Source organism: Bacillus rossius, chromosome 16 (genome assembly GCF_032445375.1).
Source record: "Bacillus rossius redtenbacheri isolate Brsri chromosome 16, Brsri_v3, whole genome shotgun sequence".
NCBI lineage: Eukaryota > Metazoa > Arthropoda > Insecta > Phasmatodea > Bacillidae > Bacillus > Bacillus rossius.
In genome coordinates this window covers 20,746,689-20,772,944 of record NC_086343.1, presented here as the reverse complement: position 1 = coordinate 20,772,944, position 26,256 = coordinate 20,746,689, and the positions used below count along the sequence as shown (strand labels likewise).

At 39.6% G+C, this 26,256-nt stretch overlaps 1 protein-coding gene across 1 annotated transcript in view; it reads left to right on the top strand.

Moving 5' to 3' along the window:
* Positions 1-26,256, top strand: part of LOC134540036 (uncharacterized) — a 96,103-nt gene that overhangs the window by 67,450 nt on the left and 2,397 nt on the right. The window contains exons 3-7 of the mRNA XM_063382476.1: positions 13,376-13,434; positions 19,086-19,242; positions 23,207-23,387; positions 24,275-24,431; positions 24,949-25,100. Of these exons, the coding sequence (XP_063238546.1) occupies positions 13,376-13,434; positions 19,086-19,242; positions 23,207-23,387; positions 24,275-24,431; positions 24,949-25,100 (706 nt within the window). The remainder of the gene's footprint in view (positions 1-13,375; positions 13,435-19,085; positions 19,243-23,206; positions 23,388-24,274; positions 24,432-24,948; positions 25,101-26,256) is intronic.

Genomic DNA, 26,256 nt, shown 5'->3' with positions numbered 1-26,256 from the left:
TTTCACAGTGGGATGCAATTCAATAAAGGAATGATAACAAATCGGGAGATACAGTTTTGGCGTTGCAGCTACGTATCTATCATCTCCATCCAAAATTTAATTACACAACTGGATAGCTAAAGGATCAAAGAATTCGTTACGCTGAGGACTGTGACGCATCTCGCGCGGTGGAGGGGGAAGCGCCGCCATTTTGAGGTCATTTTGCTGCGTTTCGAGATTTTCTATTTAGTACAACTTTTGACTTCGGAGAAGCTACGATGTTCGTTTGAGTTTCAATCGTCAGCTCTCGTCAAAATCTATCGATTACATACCTAAAACGTTAGTGTAAAATAGTTACAGTGAATATATATGTGTATGGTGTTAAAATAAAATAAAAATAGCTTATTTTATATTTTGTATTGAAAATAGTACCTGTTACGTACACTTATTCACGTACAACACACGGACGTGTCCATGACACAGGCAGCCCCCCCCCCCCCCCTCAAGATACATATGCATTTGTTTGGAAATCGGCATGTGGTAAAAATACCTTCTTCGTGTCTCAGTCATATTATTTTTTTTTTTTTTTGGGGGGGGGGGGGGGGGGAGGAAGTACCGCTGGAAACGTTTGTGCGTCTTTCCTTATTTCATAAATGAGACTTTATATGAAACTAGCTACAGTACCCGGCGTTTCCCGGGATGAGCACAGGGTGAAGGGAACTTTTACCTGATTGTCTTCTTAATTTTAACGTCAATTTTTCCGCAGAGATCGGTCGAATCGTGTAGAAGTTGCTGCGTTGCAGCGCCGTCTGGTGGCGAGTTACAGCAAAATGTACATCGCGGAAATATTCTCCATGCTCGAATATCCGAGTGTACCGATTTTCACGGCGATCGGTCGAACGGTATAGAAGAGTTGGTGGGTTGCAGCGTCATCTAGCGGTGAGTTTGCAGAAAAAAATGGATAGCATAAAAACATTCTCCATGAAAAAAAAAACTTCGATGTGCCAACTTTCGTGACACTCGGTCAAGAGGTGTCGGAGTTTTATCAACGTCATACATACCAACATCCTGTTTAATATATATATTCACACACATACACAAAACATTAACCAACTGTGGAAAGACATGATGTAATGAATTTATAATGAATGATGCAACTAGTCGGGCAATTTTTTTTCTAACATTGCCTGCCTGTCTGTCTGTAGCTCCTGTAGCGCAGAGGGGGCGATGCCTATAGACGTGAAAGTTGGCGCGTGGATCCTTCAGGAGGAGTCCTTTTCCAAATCAAAGATATATATAATATATATTAGTATGCCTTAGTGTTTTAATGTAATTTTTTCTAGCTATTTTGTCACGTTTTCTGAATTCTCCCCATGGCAACGGCTGTTGTATTTCTTCATCTCCTTGCCTCCTGAATGCCTAATTCACTTTGGGATCATAAAGCAGTCGTACGTAATGTAATTAATATCTCTGCCGTCGTACATACACGGTATTGAATGGTTAAATAAGTGCTAATTTGAAGGCCCTTGAAAACTGTTGATTGCAAAGGGGGGAGTTTTTATTTATATTTATTCCGGTTAGGGAAGTTGTAGCATGTTTGTTTTTCTTGTTGATTTTCAAAATTCGGTAATTTTTTTTTTTTTTTTTTTTTTTTGAGTCACAGCTGTAGCTTACCCTAGAAGAGGGTTGTGTATAATTAGCTGTGCGGGTGTGTTCTGCCTGTAGACCGCCGTAGCAAAGCGCGGACATATCAGAGCGTTACTAATATTTTCCTCCTGTCAATGCATAGGCATTTGGAGTTAAATTCATGCTTCAGAATGACTACAACTGAAATAATTCCAGTATACACTATGTGGCCTTTGAACATCTGTTAACTTGTGGTCTCAGCCTTAACGAAGGCAAATTTCCACTATTGAACAATACAAAATTGTTGCGGTGTGTAAAGATTTGTTGAAACCAAAATGCTTCCTATACAATTTTTATTTAATTTTTTAATTGAACATAAATATTTATGTCAAAGTTCAGATATTTGCAAATTTGTTCATTGTATGAAAACAAATGTATCGCGACAAAATACTGTTTTCATTAATACTGAGTTCGGATTCTTACCCGGGCATTTATGCATTGTGTTTTACCAGTGCCCCCAATAGTTACAGTTATTTGTAAACCGTTTCCTGAATAGCTTTCCAGTATTAACTGCGCTCATTAATAAGTATAACGAAACAAAATAAAGTTCAATTATTGAATATTCGATTATCTTTTTAATGGTTTAAAACAATAATGCTCGAATGAAATATAAATTATAATATAAAATTGTTTCCCATTTTCGTAAGAAATAATTAGTATTATCTTGAAAAACGTGTTTCATATATGCAAAAAAATAACCATAGCCATGTGTTGTACAAAGTTACAATATCTATCTTGTAGTATCACAAACACTCTTGGCAACTGCTTTCCTAGGGAATCTTTTCTAACAGAACTTTTTTTTTTGACGTGACGTCTAATAAATCGATGAACGCCGTCTGCACGCAGGAAAAGTGTCCCGTTACGCACATTGTTCCGTTACGCTGTGTCCCGTTACGCTCATTGTTCCGTTACGCTGTTTCCCGTTGCGCTCATTGTTCCGTTACGCTGTGTTCCGTTACGCTGTCGGCGAGTGCAGTAATAATAGGTTATGTTACAATTGACTAAAAAATTACTGTGATTCATATAAATTGATGATAGATATTTGATTACAGTTTATTTATATGAAAACTTGTTCATAATTATATTTAAACTAAAAGCTAAACGCCAGTTTATAAATTAATTACAAGTCATCTACACGTGAACTGTTTCGTCGACTGTTTATAAAGTGAAGTGAAAAGTTAATGTGGTTTTCATTGCTTATTACAACAACAATTTCGGCAATAAAGGTTAATTATTCTTGCATTTTAAAAATCTGATTACTAGTATTATTCATAAAAGTATGCAATCATTTCATCAATGTTTTGTTATGACGTTGTCACGTTAAAACTATCGTCCGTAAACCGACTTTACAGACAACCAATTTTTTTTTTCGTGACACTCTGGAGTTGGGAACCACAAAACAAAAATGACCCTGATATCGCACGTGTCAGCTCCATGTGGCGGTCCCTCTGACGTCACGCAACCCGCCATGTCGAGGAGGAGGGGGACGCTCCACAACGCCGAAATACCAAAACGCCGAAATGCCAAATTGACCACAACTAGAAACCTGCTGTGTACTACAACGCCGAAAGACACTAACGCCGAAAAATGTCATTGCAGGACTGCCACTTAGGTTAGGTTAGACTAGGCTAGCATAGGCTAGGTTAAGTTAGGTTAGGTTAGGTTATATTACGCTAAGTTAGGTAAGGTTAGGTTTGATTGTGGTATTTCGGCGTTAAGGTACATTTAAGAAACACACACAAATTCATTCAGTTGTTATTTCGGCGTTGTGGTACACAGCAGTTTTCTAGCTGTCGGCGTTGTGGTCAATTTTGACATTCGGCGTTGTGGTATTTCGGCGTTGTGGTAACGACCCGAGAACGAGCAGTCTGTGGCCACGTGGTCAGCGCGGGAAGCCGCGGATATGCAGAAACGAACGCCGCGATATTTCTCTCCTCCCCCCCCCCCTTTTTTTCCCATCTCTCTCACTCTTCCCCTTGTATTTGCAGTTCCTGCATAGTTCCGGAACACTTATTCAGATCGCCGTCTCGTGTCCTTCGGGACTTTTCCATCGATCTCTGCAAAATTCGCGAGCCGCGCGAAAAACGCACACGTCGCAACCAGAGAGGCGTTTTTTATTTTCTCTTTACTAGGAACGTGTTGTGTTTTCGCTCAGACCTTGTCTGACTGGGTGCCGATTTAGGTATATGCCTAACTTAATTATTGTGTATACAGCTTCAAAGATCCAGGGTCGTTTTTATATCGGATCGTAAGCCCATAAGCTCAAATTGTAGACTGGCGCAGGTTATGTGTGTGTTTGGGGAGGGGGGCATGTTTTTTTGAAATTCAATTCTTTTGGTTGAAATATTTTTTTTTAATTGAAAAGTTATTACCTACACGTTTTTGTAGTTCAATTTGCTTTTTGGTTTTGAATGTAAAAAAAAAATATTTTAAAAAAATTACCAACTAATTAACCCAGTTTTGTTGAAGGGGATACAGAACATTTTTGGAACATCTGTAACTCAATGTTAAAATAGTGGGCAAATGTGCATTATAACTTTTATTTATATATGTATATATATTTACTTATTTTTCACATACAGTTGAACCAATACATACATTTGAACATTTTTTTTACATCTCAATAATGCTTATCAAGAAGATGTAAAAACATTTTCTGTAAAAAAAAAATACCCCCCGTAGTAATTGATATATTTTACTACCAATCATCGTCTTTAATAAAAGTTACCAAAGAATTTCGTGTGTTTATGACAATAGAAATATGTGCTGTGATTTCTGAAGATCTCTTATAGTGTGTCCACGAACCGGACTTGGCAGTTATTTCTGTCATGGGCGATATCTCACTGAGCATCCATTGGACGGATACGACCTGATCATAGTTGATTCTATTTTGGACCGCACTCTTAATAAAACGCCCAAGAAATGCTTTTAGAAAGCCGGCGGTCATGGGGATAGTGTAATTTTTCCTGTTCGTGTTATTTCAAATCGTGTTTTCACTTTTTTAGTGTCCGATCGATCCATGTACGTCGACGTGAAAAACGGAACGAACGATGGGTCACGTGGATGGTACCCAGAGCGTGATCGAAATTTTAAAAAAAAACCACGATCGCTAGCGCGAAAAAAAAAATCGAAACTTGACGGGAACAAAGCGTCTTGGGGCACGATTTTCTCGTGTTTGCGAAAACACAGTTCGACTTATTGCCTCAATTGGCGTCTTGTGCAATTTGCTGATTGTTCCATAAATCCGCACGTGCGTGCTTCTACGAACAGTATTCCGCATTCCTCGAGCACCTAACGTGTTGAAAAGAAGAAACGTCGACGAAATGCACGGTCTCATTAGTTTTGGGTAGATTTCTAAGAAATGCAGTTGTTACCATGCTGCTACTTCCCAAAAAATTTCCTTCTTGCCCTTAAACTACCGTCAACTCGAAAGTTAACTCTCTCTATATATATATTCTTATGTACACGATCACTGCCAAAGTTATGCACAAATTGTTTTAAATTATTGTAAATCTTAATTTTTAAATCCTTTATTTAAAAAAAATTATTTTATAACACCAACCATCGGGCCAAGGGGTGGAAAAGATAGGGGTTGAAGGAAAAAATCTTAGTAGGCACAGTTTCAAATAGGTTTGAAATTATTTCAACCTAGTAAATATTATCCAAAAGTTTTGTCTAAAACAATTTTTATATATGCCTAACCCGTACTGCAATGGTGGCCAAATGTCGCAAAACAAAATAGGTATGTTCAATGCTCCTTTAGAATACACAATATGGTGTCCATGCAGTATTATTGAAAATCATTAAAATTTGTTATATATGTGTGTGTGTGTGTGTGTGTGTGTGTAAACATTTTAGCTCGGTATACAGCATTTGGTAGGAGTAATTTCGTGAATAGAACGGAAGTCGTATGGAACAGAAATGTGTAACCACAGTGCTGCTATCTGTGGTGGATGGCGCGAACTAAAGTTCACAAAGACAAAGGGAAACGTTAAAGACAGAGGGCTGTATCGAGGAAGGAGGGATCATGAGTGGAAGATTCGGAGGGAATGGAGACGGGACAGAGAGAGGAAGACAGGTATTCCTTGTGAGGACGGGGCGAGATTGGAACGAGCTTGAGGGGAGGACACTGGATCTGGGAGGAGGGAAGGACTTACGAAGGAGGCTCCAGAGGGGGGAGGAGTGAGGGTAGTTGGGGGGTGGGAACTCCTTGCCACCGGGCGGAAGCCCAATTGCAGGTGTAAATTATTATTATTATTATTATTAAAGTATTAACTGTTTAATGAATGTTAACAAGATGGGCGGTATTTAATAAAATTTCTTGTCGAGAATCAAGTCCAAAGCTGGGGTTTAGTAGTTTTTCAAGTCTCTTCGCTTTTATCGTAGCCGTTTCATTATATAAATTTTGAAATTTTGCTCTGAAAATCGAATGATTAGATAGTCGACGTAGCTGCTTCGACAACGAACTCTAGCGACGGGTGCGAAAACTACCTGTGATTCGCGTCAATAAAAGTAGTTGAAAAACACTATTTGCGTTTATATTTATCGCACTCGGCGTGTTTTTAAAGAATTCTGTCTTATATTTAGTGTGCTCGAGTTTTGTATTATAAGTGTAGTACCTGGATAACCGTTTTTTTTTATTTTTTGGTAAATTGTGTTTTTTTAGAAATTATATTTAAATACGAATTACATACTGATGAATATGAATAATATTTTTCGATCTTACCGACATAATAATAAGAGTTTTTTTCAAAGATCGTTTAGGCATTTTTAAGTGAACACATGAGTTAAAAATACACAAATAATATAAGTAAACAATTGATTTTCTTGGTCTAACCTCAAACCAAACACTCATTGGCTTAGTGCTGCTTAACAACGCCATGTCTGCTGGAGTAGCTTTAGTGTTGTTGTGTCGTTAAAGCAGTTAGTTGCTCCCAATTTAAAAAAAAAAATGGTATTATTACTCGCCAATATATGTCAGGCAGAGACATTTATCTTTAAGTTGATTATCGATAAAGTTGATTATTGAAAACACGGATAAAAAGACGTTTTCTAAAAATGAATCCTAGCTAGATCAATTTATCGCCCCCGGAACCCTCTGCATACTAAATTTCATTAAAATCGTTGGAGCCGTCTCCGAGATTCAGATTTTGTGTGTGTGTGTATATATATATATATATATATATATACACACACACACACACACACGCACACAAGAATTGCTCGTTTAAAGGTATAAGATTTGCAACATGGGGAGACATTAATTTTCTCGTTACCGAGGTTAGATGTTAACACATCATTGGCGAGTACTGAAAGACTCGCACGGGTCGTTACCACAACGCCGAAATACCACAACGCCGAATGTCAAAATTGACCTCAACGCCGACAGCTAGACTGCTGTGTACCACAACGCCGAAATAACAACTGAATGAATTTGTGTGTGTTTCTTAAATGTACCTTAACGCCGAAATACCACAATCAAACCTAACCAACCTAACCTAACTTAACCTAGCCTATCCTAGCCTAGCCTAACCTAACCTAACCTAGTCTAACCTAACCTAGTCTAACCTAACCTTTGTGGCAGCCCTGCAATGATATTTTTCGGCTTTAGTGTATTTTGGCGTTGTAGTATCTTGGCGGGTAATTAATACATAGCAGCGCAGCACAGAACCTGCCTCCCTGCGCTGGGCCAACGCCCAGCTCATGGCCACGTCATTATTATCAAGAGTATTACATAAATACTACGAAAATACTAAATGCGTTGAATAGAATTCATTAGAAATATTTTTTGGCTGTATTATCCATGCGCACGTGTTTGATCGATTCTTTTGGAGTGTTCGAGAACAATTGGGGTGTTTTGCACATGAAGTTTCCAGGGGAAAAAAAGGGGGGGGGGGGTTTGTCTGTAAAGTCGGTTTACGGACGATAATTTTACGTGATAACGTCATAAGAAAACATTGATAAAAAATTGCATACTTTTTAATTTTCAATTATTATTTACAGTTTTTGCATATTTAATTTAAATAATTTGTTTAAATATAATCACGAACAATTAGTTAAAAATCCCGCCTTAACCTGTTTGATATTATAGAATATTTTCTCGCACGATGGTCGGCCGGTTCTTGCACGCTCGGCTCAGGCGGAACGTGACAATTTATCTTGCGTGCAGCCGGCGTTCATCGATTTATAAGACGTTATCACGTCAAAACCGAAATATAGCTGTAGAACGAGCCGAAATGATTTCCCCCTCCCCTTTTTTTGCATAGGTCTGTGTCGTTGATGCTGAATAAAAAAAAACAACTAATTGTAATTTTTAAAATGTAGTTAGTCTTACACGTGTGTGTGCTTATGTTATCATTGCATGGTTGCGTTTTGGATTTTTTTTTGATTGCTCTTTCGTAAGAAAATAAATCTCTTTGAATGGCATGAGTTTGTTTCTGATCCAGTTCCAAAGTTAAGTAATGATTGTTTAATTTTAAAAAAAATGGGTCGTGTAGTTCTTATGCACGCGCTTTAGAAGCTATTCTTACTTGGCGTAATATAAAAAAACTTTAATTTTACATGAAAATAATTAATAGAAATAAAATAATGAAAGGACTGGAGTGATGTTATAACTACGGTTGGTTAAGTATTGATTCAATCAAATTTTAAAAAAAGTAAATACCCAGTATTCAGTATTAATATAAATACATTTATAAAATTAATTAATATAATCTAGATAAATTTAATTAAAATAATGGTAATTATAAATCAACTTAAATTTTGTTCTAATTTAGTAATTGTTAATGCAAACCAATAGTACGTACGGGAACAACCTCACAACCTCCCATGAAAACGGCCAGGAAACTACTAAACCTTCAACAGTCACTCCCTGCCAGCGACAATGGAAGCTTACAAGCAACCCGACATCGTTATACGTACGGGAATATAACCTCACTTACATAAATATACTTGAAAACACACTTCATTAAGTTTATAAACACAATCATCTGTAATATACACAATAAATGTTTTTGATTATATGAACCAGTATTCAATATCAATTACTAAATTATATGATTTAAAAGCACACAGATAATTTTTATTTGTATGTAGCCTTTTTTTTTTTTTTTTCATCCTGCGAAAATTTCGTTGCACGGTGCGCGTGCATCGTAAAAATGCCCAAAATTTACAAAATCTGTAATTTTACATGAATATTTCTGTTCCATTTTCAAAAAAAGAAACTGCAATGTACCCAATCTCGCACTTTGCACGCCCAAGGCGCGCGCGTGTGAATGTTTCCTTGGATATTACTGGCCGTGCAGTTTGAAATAATGGCGTTACTGCGACTGCTGACCGCGACGGCGGAAGCGGTTTTCTATAAACATCTGGGAGGTCGCATTGCCCGCGTAATTGGTAGTTCCTGGTGTTCACGTGGCGAGAGACCGCGTCCTGCTGTCGACCTTGAGACTGGTTTCGGGTCCCATTCTATACGTCCAACTGCTGGGAGAAGTGCGTTTTGTTGATACAAAATGTAAAACAATCATATTATGGGGGCGATATCCTAAATTATTGTACTTCTTTAAATTCGCGTATTGGCCCGTGATTTTAAATGATTTTGTAATAAAACTCTAGGTAATCATTTAAATGGATTTTATATTTCACTCATAGTGTGAACATATAGCATGTAATAGAGTGGTATACAGTTTTTAAAACAACCCTTATTTGTGCTAGCTATCTTGGTGATAGAACTCGCTATTTTTTGGATGTCATTCATTCATTAATAAAAATATTTGATTTTCCAAAAAAAAAAACATAAACCAGGGTTTTTCAAGATTTTGAGCTAAGCTAATTTACTTTATTTGTATACGACATACTTTAAATAGACTTTTATGACACATGTTATGTTCACGCGTTTGATTCAAAATTGTATAATACACGATTTTGTGCTCTCCAGACATGCTAATATTGAAGTATGAACTGGCCTTTAAGATTCTCGAAAACTATTAAATAACCATTTTTAAAGTGATAAAACCATTTATAAATAACAATTATAGTTACATTACTGATTCGGAAACCACCTGCTTAAATAGTTAGTAGATTTATTATTAAAATTTTAATTTTTACTGCATAGTAGTTATTATTTGGCAACATTTTCTTTCTCCAATTATTTTGTTGCGCCAATCTACGGTATGTTTGAAAATCGCTGGTCATAAATTTAAAGGGTGGCGGGTATTACCAAAAACAAGCAATTTTCGTCGAGGAACACGTGCGAGAGCGCAACCCTGCGAATCTACAGGCGCGAGCAGTTGACCGTGAATTTGAATTTCGCGCGCATCAGGGCGCTATTCCATTGGTCGAGAGCACGCGCTATCGCAGCGCCGCGACGCTCAGACGCTCCGCGGGGAGCAGTCGTACCAGTGATGCCAACTTGGGGGGTTTCCCCCCAAAGTAAAGGGGAACCAAGATGTAACGGTTTTTTTTTTAGGGGGTACATTTATTTAGGGGGATTTTTCAGCGGATACATTTTTTAAGAAATTTTTTTTAGGGCGTGAAATTAAAGTGTATATCTTGGAAAAAAATTGGTTGTCTGTAAAGTCGGTTTACGGACGATAGTTTAACGTGACAACGTCATAACAAAACATTGATTAAATGATTGCATACTTTATGAATAAAATTGAATCATTTTTATTTTAATAATAAAAGAATAAATACTTGAAATTATACCAGTAATCAGATTTTTGAAATGCAAGAATAATTAACCTTTATTGCCGAAATTGTTGTTGTAATAAGCAATGAAAACCACATTAACTTTTCACTTCACTTTATAAACAGTCGAGTGGAAGAGATAGATGCGGCGCAAGCGTACAATGAGCGTAACGGGATACAGCGTAACGGAAAAATGTGCGTAATGGGACATAGAGTAACGGAACAATGTGCGAAATGGGACACTTTTTCGTGCGTGCAGACGGCGTTCATCGATTTATTAGACGTTTTCACGTCAAAAACAAATGAAAAAAAAAAACAGCAACACAAGTGGCGCTGGTGGCTGAATTTCGCACTACGACCAACAACAACTTGCTGGTCAATAGCAACGAATTCCGTTTTCATTTTTACCGCCTTTTACTGTTCGATGTTTTCACTTTGTAACGTTGAAGTTCAGTCCGTTGGTTTGTTTTCTACTTGCGTATTTCAGTTCGAATTTTATTTCGAATTCCAAATTACGACCAACAACTTGCTGATCAACTTGCTTACTTTTACCGTTCAACGCTTTCACGTCTTCAGTTGTCACGTTGAGGCTGTGTCCGTTAGTTTGTTGTCTGCTCGCGAGTTTTATTGGCTTGTAAAGTAAGTCGTTTGTATATAAAATACATATCCCGATGGTATTTAAAGTATTAAGTTAACATTATGTCTAGAGGACAAAAAAACGAGACATTGAAGAAATTTGTTTTTTAATTTCAATTATTTCTAGTTAAAATTTAAAATAAAAGTTTAGAAAAGTTAACAAAAGAAACTTACCAAAAGCAAAAAAATAATGTTTGCAAAGAAAAGTTAAAACAAAAAACGTTAAGAATAGAAAAGTTAAGAAATAAAAATATTTTATTTCATTGTTATTGTGATGAATGTTATTAGTTCATAAATTAATCTGTGTAAATGTGTAAAAGTACGCTCACATAAATGCAACAGCTATTTTATACTACTGGAGTGTATTTTAATTTTATATTTGAAATTACCTCTCAAACAGGGTGTACAATGAGAACTTAAGGGTTTTTTTAATGGACACTAGGGGGATTTGAAGTTGGTCCTAGGGGTAATACTCTGTAGCAGTTGGCACCACTGAGTGTTACTCGCTGGCGACCGTCAGTCGGGTGTGCAGCTAGCTTCCTTCTTGGTGTGTGGAGCTCCCAGTTCCGAGCAGTCGCTGGTTACGCCTTGTGGAAGGTCTTCCTGTTCGGTGCACGTCTGTTGTGAAAGCGCCCTTGGGAAATCAGCACTGCTCTCTGCAGTCGTGTCACTGTACTCACTAACAGCAAAGGCTCATCGCCTTGAGTCAAACGTGCAGAATGTACCACAACCAACCATCCACTATTAAGGCCCGCGCCTGCTCATAGGCACACACACGGTGCGCACAGCTTCAGGAAAAAAACAACTCGATTTCAAAACCGCTCAAGATATATCCGAGTGGCACCTGCTGACGAAAAGCATTTAAGAATTCGCTGAGGGCCGAAAAGTGCTTTTGATTTCGGATTAAGTTTTCAAACTTTATTTTTAGAATAGTTAAAATGGCTAAATAGCGTGTTTTCGGAGTAATTTTTTAGACGTAAAACAACCTGTACAGATTCTTGAAAGCACCTGAAGGGCTTTGCGTTCACACCTATATCTTCATTTCTCCGCCGTATAGTGTTACGGTCACCGCTCAGATATCATAGTTGTCCTGTGCACGACGAGAAGACTGCGCGCCAGTTCACAGCCTTGCGCTTAGAGGCGATACCGCGCTAGAAGCACCGGCACTAACACACATACACCACGACCAGCGACGCCCTTAAAGTCTTGAGTCCAGCTCGCCTTTGCTTCCCGTCACTTGAGTTACGATCGTGCTTCCTCTTAAGACAATGCGGTAGTTCCCTTTCAGCAAGCCAGCGCGAAATTCTAATGTACGGCCTGTAACTTTGGAGGGTTATGTTTCCGGACATATGTCCCTCAACAGAAATGAGCTTGTTGTGGCATTCCCTGCCAACCATTTTAATTTGCGCCCTCGCAATTTCCGAACACTCTTGATTCATGTGAAATCCGCGAAACGGCACCTTGTATCAGTATTGAGGCGTCTTGTGCCAGGAGATCTTCCGTATCACGTTCGCGAGATGTGAACCGTTTGCAAATCCTTATCCCCAGTTCGATTTACAAAAATTAATTTCAATATTTTCTCCATTTTATGTGGAAGTTATGTAATTTATGCCTTCTTTGAATGAGTCTTGCGATGGGGAGGATAGATTAAAATCAATATTTTGGACCCACACCGTTGCTGGTTTGCACCGTACGTCATAGAAAAAACCCGAATAACGGACAAAGAAATGTGTATATTGTATATTCAAATAACACAGAAAACTAGCCAAAAACAACCGATGCAAAATGTACAGAAGCACAGAGAATCCCGTGGAAGTAATTAGAACTGTATCATAACACACAAAAACACAGTGGGCTGACGACGAGACATTTTCAACAAAGACCGTAATTACGAACAAACAACAACTTTGTACAAAAGACAGGACAATGCAGTGACGCACATGGTATCTGGCATTTAAGGGATCCATGTCATTATTTTATATTTATTTTTAACACAGTTAAACTTGTAGACTTTTTTTCGAGTGGCCAAACTTCAATTAAAAAAAATTACAATGCACATAATTAGCTGGCAAAGTTGGATTTTTAACTTTTTTTTTTTTTTGCAGTATGGATACGTAGAACCAAATAGAATAAATAACTGAAAGTTTTTGGGTTTAAATGCAATGCCTGTGGCTACTGCGGTTTTTTTTATTTATTTTTTATTATTTTTTATACATATTTACGGAATGAAAATGTGCTGACACATAGGATTTGTATCTGGAGGATACAGTCTGAAATTTATGTTTAATTTTAAAAAATTGTTAAGCCCTTTTCATAAACCATAATTGCTTATTCGCCAGTGTGTTTATTGTGTAGCTGAAAGTTTTTTTCCTCTCTTTTCTTTCAGCAAGCAAGCAGTGTTTGACGGCAAGAAACCTATAAGAGGAGGCATCCCCTTTGTGTTCCGTAAGTATCTTTACTGTTGTCAAGCATTTCGAAACCTTGTAATTACAACATCTGGCAGTCTCATGTAGTAAATCCTGATTATGTAATGGCTCTTTACTCCCCTTGACTGCAATTTGTTTACTTTGTGATTTTTAAAATCTATTTTATGTGTTATTCTGTATTTTCCAATGTATCATAAGTCTGTCTTTTATAAGATGTATGTGAATTAACACCAAGAAAATTTTTAAAAAATGTTTATATATTGGGAGCGCTAATATTTTCCACTAAGTATTTACATCAGGTACATTAGTAATTTTGTAACTCTTGTGTGGTATTCCACAGCATTTAAAGCCTTGTGCCTGCATCAAGTAGTTTCAAACGGCTTATAAAATTCTGCTGATGTATGACGAATTTAAAACTACTTTGTGGACATGCGTCTTTTATGGTTTACACTGTATGTCATAGAAAAATCTCAATAATGGACAACAAATGTGAATACATAAAACGCTCGAGAACAGCCCACTGTTTTCTTGTGTGCTGTAAAATTTTTCTTACTAAATTTCTTTCGTGGAATTCTCTGCGCTGTGTAGGCATTAAACATTTTACATCAGCAGATTTTGACTTGTTTGCCGTGTGCGTATGTATTCTTCTTTCTTGTCCATTTTTGATACCTTTTCCCCTGACCTCCAGGCAGGAAAAATCTGAAAACTAGGAATGTTCAGTGAATTAAAATGTTTCTTCAAAACGTGTAAATTACAGGGTAAATGACAAAATGTTTATTACCAAACTGGATTAGTAATTTTCTTAATACAAGTATGTTTTTAATGGCATAATCTGATATTTTATTTAATCACAAATCTGTTATTAATTAAAAGTAATAACAGGAGTAATGAATCAACTGTGCGTTGTTTTAACGATTCGAACCACAATCAAATGTCGATTTTTCAATCAGCTGGGCAAAATCATAAATGAATTGTTTCACGTTTGATCAGATATAGTGGTTTTGTGTGGCAGACTGGCATATCATAGATAACAGAGAAAACTGTGTGTGTGAATGTCAGCTTTACGTGTGGTGGGAACGTATATTTTTAATGTGACAATATTTATGTTTATCTTGCAAACGTTTATTAAGAAGCCAGGAAACACAGGGGAAACCCGGGGGAAATTGTGTGGCGTGAGTATGGGAACCTGGTGTAGGCCTATGTGCAGGTCAGTTTTTACGTTTTACGTGTGGTGGGAACTTCTATTTTTAATGTTTCAGATTTATGTTATCTTGCAAACTTTTATTAAGAAGCCGGGAAACACAGTGGAAACCCGGGGTAATTGTGTGTCTTGAGGGTGGGAGCACGAGTGTGGGCAGCCTTCTTTTCACAGACGAGAGAGCCAGAACCCGAAGTTCCCCGAAGTTCATGCTTTTTTTTTTTCGTTATCTTTAATGTAGCTATCCTAACCAAATCAACCGTCCACGATGTTTTAAAGTATTCATAATGTAGCTAACCTAACCTGATTGACCATCGGCATCCTTTTATCAGCAGCGCCATATTTATTTACAATGAACCAAAAAAAAAAAAAAAATACCCCCGAAGATGCACGATCGGGAGTCTGGCCGTCTCGTCTGCGGAAAGAAGGCTTCCCTCGAGGTTGCGACCGGAGTGCGCGCGTGTATCAGACAGCCAGGGCCGGCGCGTCCACACAGGCGAACCAGGCAACCGCCCAGGGCGCCAAGTAGCTGGGGGCGGCGCAGCACGACACATAACAGCTTATATGATATTGTTACGATTTACCTGCGGGGGTTCGTAAAGGATAGCCCAATTAATAGATTTTATTTCACACAGTTTTATTTATTACTACTACTTGTCACTTACAAATAATCTTCTAAATTGGCAGATAATTAATTACACGTAAAGAAATGTCAATTCCCCAGTCACTCGTTTCACACACCTCGCTGGGCCGCACTTCCGGCGCAACTCTCGTCGCAGCACCCCTCGTGGGTCTCCGCCGCGGGACTCCGTCGCCGCACTCCGCCGCCGCCGTCACACCCTTCGCCGAGATCCCACACGACGCCTCACTCGGAACTTCACTCGGCTCCGCCGCGCCCGCGACTCTATCGCCCGGAAACTCCGCCGCGGGAAAACTCCCGACTCCACTGAACTTACTCACTCCCTGCCCTGGAACCTTCGTCCAAGGACTTCGCCACTCTGCCGCACCTGCGGCACTATCGCCCGGAAACTCCGCCGCGGGAGAACTCACTCAGTCACCGACTGACTGACTCGAAGGTCGGCCCAACCTCCTTAAATAGCCCTTGGGTTCCCATCCAGAACAATCGGGCATGTCTCCGAGATATCTCGCGACCTTCGCCGTCGAAATGCCCAGAAACGCGTCGTGAGTCCTCGAAGGACGCGATGGCTGCTCTAAGAACGCCGATAAAGGCGTCTGAGTCATTTTATTCCGCAGTGCGGCCTCTTTTAAGTAACCCGATCTGAGGCAGGTGCGCGCTGCGACGGTCAGGATTTAGCGAGATAGTATGACACGAGATACCAGGGAGAGGATGCGGGTGGAAGGGGGCGCAGACAGGCCGAACGAGTGCGGCGATGCCATGCACTGCAGCCAAGCGCGATTGTAACATTGCCCCCTCCTTAAACCTGTTCGTCCCGAACAGGTAATGCATCTCCTTCTGGAGGTCCCCATGCTACTCGAAGTTTAGGCCTCCTGCCTTTCCTCCATCGCGGGCTGTACAGTCTCACCAGATAACCCTCTCTCTCATTAGATGTAGCTTCTCTTGTCACCCGGCGACACTTCTGGGTCGCAGATTCCCCATGTCGTTCAGCCAGCTGCCCGAGACGGACCGACCATTGCCTTGGACGGACCCGATTCTCTTGAGAGCATTGCTCGTTGCCTCCCAATGGTTCGCTTGTTTCTTCCCTTTTTCTCTCTGTTTGTTCTCTCGTAGCTACTTGTTCACAAAGCATTTCTTCCCAGCTCTTCTTCGTCTCTTCTTGGTTCCTCATTCCCTCTTTGTTCTTATGAATATCGTCTGGACTGCTTTCAGTTACTCCTTGCACCATCTTCTTCACTCTTTGTGTTCTCATTTTCTCTTCTCGGTCTTTATTCCCCTGTTCTTGGTTCTTCTTCACCTCTTCTTGGTCTTCCTGTGTTTCTTCTTGGTCTTCCTTCGTTTCTTCTTTGCACTTCTCTATCTCTTCTTGACTCATGTACATCTCTTCTCGGCTTTTCTTCAGCTCTTTTGTGAATTTTTCCCTCTCTCTTTGGTTTATCTTCATTTCTTCTTGTTCAATATTCTTTACTTTGTAACTCATCTTCACTACTTCTATGCTTTTCTTCAGCTCTTCTTTCATCTTCATGTCCTGGCTGTTCTCCTCTCCTTGGCTAATGTCCTCTTCGCAGTGTTCTTCGCTGTTCTCTTCGCTGTTCTCTTCACTGTTCTCTTGGCAGGTCTCCTCTTCGCTGGTCTTCTCTTCGCTAGTCTTCTCTTCGCTAGTCTTCTCTTTGTGGTTCTTCTCTTCACTGTTATTCTCTTCACTGTTCTCTTCTTGGCTGGTCTTCATTTCTCTGTTCTTCTCTTCGCCGTGCTTCTCCTGACCGGTCTTCTGTTCGCCGTTCTTCTCTTCGCTGTTTTTCTCTTGGCTGTTCTTCCCTTCTATGCTTAACTTCACTTCGGTCTTCATTTCATTCCTCATTTCTTCTTGGCCATGCTTCAGTTCTTCCTGACCCTTCTTCATTTCCTCTAGGCTATTATTTGACCCGCTCTTCTTTTCTTCATGGTGGTTCTTATTCTCCTTCCTTCCACTCTTCATTTCTTCCGTAAATTTCTTTATACTGGTTACCATTTCTTCCTTAAAGTTCTTTGTACTAGATACCATTTCTTCCTTAAAGTTCTTCATACTAGCTAACATTTCTTCCTGACCCTTATTTATACTGGCTAACATTTCTTCCTGACCCTTCTTCATACTGGCCAACATTTCTTCCTGACCCTTCTTCATCTCGTCCAGCCTATTCTCCATTTTCTCCTGGCTACTCTTCATCTCGTCCAGCCTATTCTCCATTTTCTCCTGGCCATTCTTCATTTCTTCCCTGTTACTCTTCATTTCATTCTTCATTTCTTCCCTGTTACTCTTCATTTCATTCTTCATTTCTTCCTGGCCACTCTTCAGTTCGGCCAAGAATGCCAGGACATTCTTAAGCTCATCGGCAGCCATCTTTCTTGTCTACAAGCCTAAATATTTTTTTTTCTAATACTGTTATTAATTTTAAATGACCTAGCCGAACCTTCTAATTTAACTAACAATAACTCTATTACATTCAAAACTAACACTGACTACAGTATACTCAAACTAACTGTAGAAAATTTCAAATTCACTGAAGTTCTAAACACTAACTATATTCTCGTAAACTAAATTCTATCCTTAACTTTTAATCTAATACTGTAACTGAATCCTAAATCTATTAATTAGGGCTATCCCACTTCTGACACCAAAATGTTACGATTTACCTGCGGGGGTTCGTAAAGGATAGCCCAATTAATAGATTTTATTTCACACAGTTTTATTTATTACTACTACTTGTCACTTACAAATAATCTTCTAAATTGGCAGATAATTAATTACACGTAAAGAAATGTCAATTCCCCAGTCACTCGTTTCACACACCTCGCTGGGCCGCACTTCCGGCGCAACTCTCGTCGCAGCACCCCTCGTGGGTCTCCGCCGCGGGACTCCGTCGCCGCACTCCGCCGCCGCCGTCACACCCTTCGCCGAGATCCCACACGACGCCTCACTCGGAACTTCACTCGGCTCCGCCGCGCCCGCGACTCTATCGCCCGGAAACTCCGCCGCGGGAAAACTCCCGACTCCACTGAACTTACTCACTCCCTGCCCTGGAACCTTCGTCCAAGGACTTCGCCACTCTGCCGCACCTGCGGCACTATCGCCCGGAAACTCCGCCGCGGGAGAACTCACTCAGTCACCGACTGACTGACTGACTCGAAGGTCGGCCCAACCTCCTTAAATAGCCCTTAGGTTCCCATCCAGAACAATCGGGCATGTCTCCGAGATATCTCGCGACCTTCGCCGTCGAAATGCCCAGAAACGCGTCGTGAGTCCTCGAAGGACGCGATGGCTGCTCTAAGAACGCCGATAAAGGCGTCTGAGTCATTTTATTCCGCAGTGCGGCCTCTTTTAAGTAACCCGATCTGAGGCAGGTGCGCGCTGCGACGGTCAGGATTTAGCGAGATAGTATGACACGAGATACCAGGGAGAGGATGCGGGTGGAAGGGGGCGCAGACAGGGCGAACGATTGCGGCGATGCCATGCACTGCAGCCAAGCGCGATCGTAACAATATGTTTAACGATTACTGAAACTAGATGAAAATGGATTTTTGTAACAGTTTGGAATGTTTATATTGATATAAGTAATTATTTAAAGTCCACGGTGACCTGTTTATGATTTGTAATAAGTAAAAAAGTAAAAAAAAAAAAAACACAAGCCTGCTTACATTTGATTGTTGAAAGAATCTTAGGCTTACGTGATGTATTTTGAGGCAAGGAAAAAAATTTTTTTTTGTGGTGTCCGGCGGGGGAAGGGTGGGGGGGGGGGGGGCATTAAGGTTTTTCGCCCGGGGCGCCAATTGACCTCGCACCGGTCCTGTACGACAGCCCAGTTCGGGCCGTGGAGCTTCGGGCCGGCGCACGGCTTCGCGCGCATCATCCGCTGGAACCTGGAGAAGGCGCCCGAGCGACTGCCCAGCGGCGACGTGGAGGCCATCTTCTCCATCATGGACAGCGAGTTCACGCGCTCCATGTGGAACTACGCGTGAGTGGCCGTCCCATAGCCCCCCCCAGCACCGGGCCCGAACACTCTCTCATTTGTTTTTGACGTGACAACGTCTAATAAATCGATGAACGCCGGCTGCACGCACGAAGAAGTGTCCCGTTACGCTCATTGAACGCTTGCGCCGCATCTTTCTCTCTTCCACTCGATTGGAACAACCATCGATTCGACGTTTTTCGAGGCACATTAAAACTAGAAACACTCCACATTCGTTTCCTACTTTTCCTAATCATCGTCCTATCCTCAACAGAATAACGCAGATTGGAAGAAGTTAAATAGCAAACACGCATAAAAGTTTATAGTTGAAATAATCTCTTCGTTAAAAGTAATAAACATATTTGAATTAATGAGCGCGAATGAAAAGTAAATTTATCAATTAAATTGTAGATTTCATTTCACTCCTCCTTTGTATCCATGCAAAATAGTGATGATTCGATAAAAATGATTCGATTTTATTCATAAAAAGTATGCAATCATTTCATCAATGTTTTGTTATGACGTTGTCACGTTAAACTATCGTCCGTAAACCGACTTCACAGGCAACCAATTTTTTTTATGGGCCAAAAATATTCACTCGAAATTTACACGTATTTGTAAATTTATACATTTACGTATCACCAAAAAAAAAAATATTTTTGCAGTGATACTGAGTTCGGAATTCGCACCCCAGGCATTTATGCTTTGTGTTGTCCCAGTACCTACAATGTGATATGTTCCCTGAGTAGCTTTCCGGTGTTATAAAGTCCAGTTATTGTATAACCGATTATCTTTTCCGTGGTTTAAAAAAATGCTTCAATGGAACATACATTAAAGTATAAAAATTATACGTCATTTTTTCGGATGAAATACATAACTACAGCTATGTGTTGTACAACATTACAATATCTTTATTGTAGTATTACAAACTATTTCTGGGCAAGTAAAAGTACAGAAATTTTTTTTTGTCTGTGCACGAACTATTCTCATCCCGGTGCCATGCTTGTTCATACTGTTTAAAAACAATGGCAACAAGACAGATTGATAGTCAGTGCGAATACGTTAAAATATTACATTAGCTGTTCATTGACTCTCCGATCAAATTGACGGATTTTTTTTTATTATTTATAGTGCTTGGATGAGCTGAAGATACTTCACCAAGTGTGTCCGAACCGCGAGGCCAGGTCTTGTACAGTTGTCAGACGTATAGGTCAAGCAGGGGCGCAACAACTAAATTTCCAAAAAGGGGGGGGGGGGCAATATAGGCTACCTATTTATAAAGAATCATCGATCCCCCTATTGAAGCGGGGGGTCCGGGGGTCCTCCCCCGGGAAAATTTGTATTTCAAGGTGGAAAATGGTGCTATTTAAGCAGTTTTATTATCTAAAAATTGATTACACAGCACTTTCTCTGCCCCCGTTTGCCCCCACTTCAAGGTTTCAGGGGGGGGGGGCAAAATACCCTTGCTCCCCCCCCCCCCCTGTTGTTGCGCCCCTGAGGCCAAGTGTATGTATGCTAACCACGAGGCATTCTTCGTCGATTTCGATACTTGACATTCCTTTCAAACAAATATGGCATGTTTCAAGCAGACAAGACAAGAGTCTCCCAACTGCCAGACCTAGGGTATGGATGCAATGTGAAGGTGGAAATGTCTTCGTGCATTCCTGATTTAATAAGAATTGTCACGACCTTGACATGCTTCCACGGTCAAGGCTAAAAAAAAAAAAAAAAAATCCCCACACGCACGCTACCCAGGGGATCAAATCACACACCTGCCCGAAACAATCTGTCTGTCTACACTCGCTTCCTCGAAGCCTGAGTCCCCGCCGTCTTGAACATGCAATGTGAGACTACAGATATTTATCCAACACGTTATCAAAATCTTATAGAAAATCACCTAATGGGTAGCGATAGTAAAGAGAAATCAAACCCTTTATACTTTAAGCTAACTTTCTGCAATTTATTAAATTCAATTACAATCGTGAAACCGACCATGGCTGTTGCGAGATACTTTAAAATGCCATTTCATGCACATGTTAAACCTTTTTATAAAGTCCGTATGCTTCATAACCACCATTAAAAATAATATTGTTAGTAAAATACATGCCTCAAAATTGCACAATGATGTTAAGGTAAATCTCACTTTAACACAAATACGAGATGTAAAAATAAAATCTCATTTCATTACCAGGCTAAATAGTTATAAAAAAATCTCTAACACATCTAAAATTAATGTAGAGCTCCTACATCAAAGTTCAAGGCCTTTTCTGTTTATCATGAAAGTTCAACTCAATTATTAGCACGCTTGCCCAATTTTTTTTTTCACGCGCCTTCCTAGACTTGAATTACGCATAATTCATAATTAATAGTTACATTAATTCGTGAACTTGGAATTTGCCGTTTGTGCGCACAGTATTTACATAGAACCCCGAATCACACTGCCTGGCCATTTGACTGTTTCCACTTGGTCTCAGTTTGTAAAGGCGGAAAACATAATTTAATGTAATCGCTCAAACCTTTTTTCAGTTTGCAAGACAAATTATTCATAATTGTTTCGCTAGCAATATGAACGCCAGTAGCAAAATTCGGGAACCAATCTACACATGTTGGATCTTGTAGCCGACCCATTCGAAGCAACAGCATGCTCCGTCACACTAACATCCATCCTTCCGAATGTGCGTATGTTCCGTGTCCAGCGACTTACCTCTATGTGCGTGTCGTCCGCCTGACCTGACTCCACGACGCAGGCTTCCAGAGGCGTCCCTCGAGACTCCTGGTGTCAGTTCCTCGCCGTCGACCGCCGCAGACAGCTCTGACCTCCGCACTAGTAGCCGGCGACACTACAAGTCCTTGGGCCGCATATAGTTGGGAAGCCTATGATGTCCATCAAGTTCTGTCCCTGCCCGAACACGCCCGAATATTCACCTTCGGCCAACCTCGGGATTTGTTTCATTTTTGCGCAGGAAAAATGAATTCAAATATTAAAAGTGGTCGGTTAGGTTAGCTACATTAAAACACTTTAAAACACTATGGACGGTTATTTAGGTTAGTATAGCTACATTAAAATAAACAGAGAAATGTAAATATATATAAATATATATAAATAAACCCGAGGTTGGTCGGGTGTAATCGGGCAGGGACAGAACTTGATGGACCTTTTGGGCTTCCCCAGATAGTTCACACATCAGCACTCTCTGTCGCTGCTCGTTTGTTCCTTGTACGACTTCGGGCGCACTCGGCTCGTTCCGAAAACAACCGTAGCGGGAATAATTATTAGCAAGCGTGTCTCCGGAAAGCTCAAATTACAACCAGAAAAATAACAGAAAATTATTTAAAAATTGCAAAAAAAAAGAATAAGAATAGGCAACTTTAACGAGACTATTATAAAATTAACATAAATAAAAATTAACATTACTAAAATTATTAAATAGTAATTAAAAACAGCTCCTAAAACGTATTTAAATTCTGATTGCCAACCTGGTGAGAGAATTCACCAGGCAACTGGTAACAGAATAATGTCCTGGAACAGCTTTCTTTGGGTACTTCGACCGTGTCTGAGTCCAACTGACGCATATACTATACAGTAGCTATGTGGCCCCGGAAGTGACATCACAAAGGTTTTCAGAACTGCAAGTGAAGTAGACTACACTTGTGAGTAAACGATCCGGGCTGTTTGGAGGTGTGATCACTGCTGTTTGGAGGTGTGATCCCGAATGTTCGGAGGTGTGATCCCAGCTGTTCGGGAGTGTGATCCCGACTGTTCAGAGGTGTAATCCCGACTGTTCGGGAGTGTGATCCCGGCTATTCAGAGGTATGATCCCTGAAGTTCGGAGGTATGATCCCAGCTGTTCGGGAGTGTGATCCCGACTGTTCGGGAGTGTGATCCCGACTGTTCAGAGGTGTGATCCCGGCTGTTCGGAAGTGTGATCCCGGCTGTTCGGGAGTGTGATCCCGGCTGTTCGGGGCACAGGTTCCGGTTGACCTACAGACTGATTCTGCGCGAGAAGGAGCTGCACTTCAACATCGGCGTGTACAACCCCAGCAAGGACCTGACGTTCAGCTTCAACCTGCTGCTGCACACGTACTTCAAGGTGCCTGACGTGCGGCGTTGCCAGATCACCGGCCTGCACGGCTGCATGTTCATCGACAAGGTGGGCGGTTTTCATTCTCGTGGAGTTGCGGCGTACGTCCAAATTGTGTATTCAAACAAAAGTTTAACAATTAAGTTTAATTGTAAGTATTGTTAAAAAATGCAGCAAATAAGATAAACATAAAAATGGTATTTATTTATTGTAAGACCGTATTCAGAAAACAACCCAAAGAAATGTTTTCCTTCATTTCTGTTTTTTTTTTTTTTTTTTTTTTTAAGCAAGAAAAATGATTTAAAAACTTAAAGTGTAACCAAAAGACTAGCTGCATACGTGCTTGATTAAGGACATCTAGAAAGAGAAAGACGTACTTGTGTGCAATTATTCACACTTTGCACTTGTTTTCATCTTTAATTCTTATGTTTAGGAAGAGTGACTTTTTATTTTATTTTAAATTTCAGCTATAGGTGGTTGATTTCTGTATTTATTTTATATTTTTAATTAGAGGATCAGATCTATTTTGTGTAAGTTATTTTATATTTGTACTATTATTATTATATTTATAGTCATCTTAAATTGGTGGTAGTTTGTATTATGTCGTGGATTCAAAGTTGTCTTTTTTATTAAATTTGGATGAATTAAGTAGTTAAGTTTTTAGATTTTTTTTTTTTTTGAGTCTTCATAAGACTGGTAAAATTACTTTACAACAGAGAAGTCAAGAAAAAGTTCTGTTTTTGGAGCTTTTTGGATTTCGGATCAGAAATTGAGATTTACTCCAATTTATTGACTAAAAACTACTAGCATACCTATTAATTTTCTTAAAAAAAAGATACACTTTTATAACAAACAGTGTTTCAATCAAATATAAATATAGTTCCTAGTGAATGTTCACTTATTAGTACACATGTTTATGTTTATGATTGATTGCTATTTCGTTGCAATCCAAACAGACTAGGGATGGGGCCATTTTTCAAGAAGGGAGAGACGTGGTGACGATTGGGGAATGGACAGACCGGATATACCAGAACACTCCGCAAGAACACATCATCACGAATGTTGTCTCCGGTAGGAAAATGAGAGTACAAAAGTACAACTTCCCAGACACAGGTAAGCCAACCGCTTGAACTTGCTGGCATAGATACACTGCCAGTTTCCTTGTACACCCATCAGTAATTATATTTATGGATAAAATAAAACATGTGTAAAGTAAAAAATAAGACAAAGTTCACTCCAAAGAATTCTCTCTACAAAATAATTAACTTACTCAGTAATGAGCTAATCCACCCATAAAAATTTTCAAAAATTACCCATACATTCAGAAAACTAAAATATAAGTGTCAGGATTTATATTTATGATAAGTACTAAGTACTTAACACAAGGTCTATCTACTTTCTAAATATCATTTGAATATCCTTGGAGTCTTAAACTTCCTTGGAGGTTAATTTTTAACAGCACATCATCTAAACCAAGGTTTTACCAAAAAAAAAGATTGTGCCCAACCAGCTATGTGTGCAAGATTTATCATACAAAATGTTGATAAGCAAACAATGTTTCGGAAAGTTTCTCTGTTTCTGTAAATGTACTTGCGACGGAGGGGATGCGAATGAATTGTGCACTGTGCAGTGGTGTGGAACCCGTGGATCGAGAAGGCCAAGGAGATCGCAGACTTTGGCGACGACGAGTTCCCGAACATGGTGTGCGTCGAGTCGGGCCACGTGTCCTCTCCGGTCATCCTTCTGCCCGGCACCGCGTTCGAGGCCAGTCAGATATTGCAGGTACTTCCCCAGGGGACAGTAGCGGATCCAGAGGGGGGGGGGGGGGCTAAGGGGCTCAAGCCCCCTCCGAAAGCATCTGGGTCCACTATTGTTTTAGTGTTTGCCTTGATAAAGCCTAGCCTCAGCTGGGTCAAGCCCCTCCCAAACCAAAATCCTGGATCCACCACTGCCAGGGGACCGCTGTTCTTGTGAAGCAGACACCTTCCGACCAGGCCGTGGAGAGAAAAAAAACGGCCGGAGGCAAATAGTTTCAGTGTATAACTTTTTAAGACCCTGCAATTTAAAAAAAAAAAAATCTTAAAACTGTAAACATGATCTATGCTCAAGGTTTCCTATAAATTATATTAAAAATAGACTTGAAAATTTTATTGTATCATGTACACCCAAGCATTAAAAATGATCTCTATAATAAAATAAAAAATGCCCCTTCTGCCCCTCCCTCACGGCAGTTCCTTCCGTCTGGTACGTGATGCGTGTGTGCTGATCTGAAACTTTATTGTATTTTTATTGGTGAAACCATTCCCATAATCACATATAGGCAAACCTCATTAATACAAACCTGAAGGAATTATTATTTCAGCACTTTGTAATAACGAGGCCTGTATAAACCAAATTATTGCAAAATTAGTTTTAATACTCCTTAAAAAAAGTAGAATTCCTGCACATAATTTTATACTATACCAATTTTTTTTTTTTTTTGCAAATAAAATATATTATTAAGTTACATGAAAAGTAGTTCAAAAATAGTTTTGTGCTGTGCAATATGAATAGGCATTCACAAAATTATAATGTACTAAAGTTTCAGAAATTACTTACAAGGAGACATCATTTTGGATAAATTTGTACTTTTATGGTTATTTTTCCTATCCTAAATTAAATCTAGGAGCTGGAATCAGTATTATTTTAGTTAAAACTTAGTGGGTTTTTTTTTTCCTTCTTTCCTTTCATTCTCAGAAAATTGTATCAACCATTCCTTAATACATGCAACATAGTTTCCCGGTGGGACGAAAACAACTTTGTATTACATTATAACCATGCTTAGAATGAAGCAAACTACTTAGTACCTTTGTATTATAATGCCTATGTGATTTCAAATATAAATTTTAGCATTAAGAGGGTTTCACTATGATACAATTAAACTGAAAGAATGTAGCTG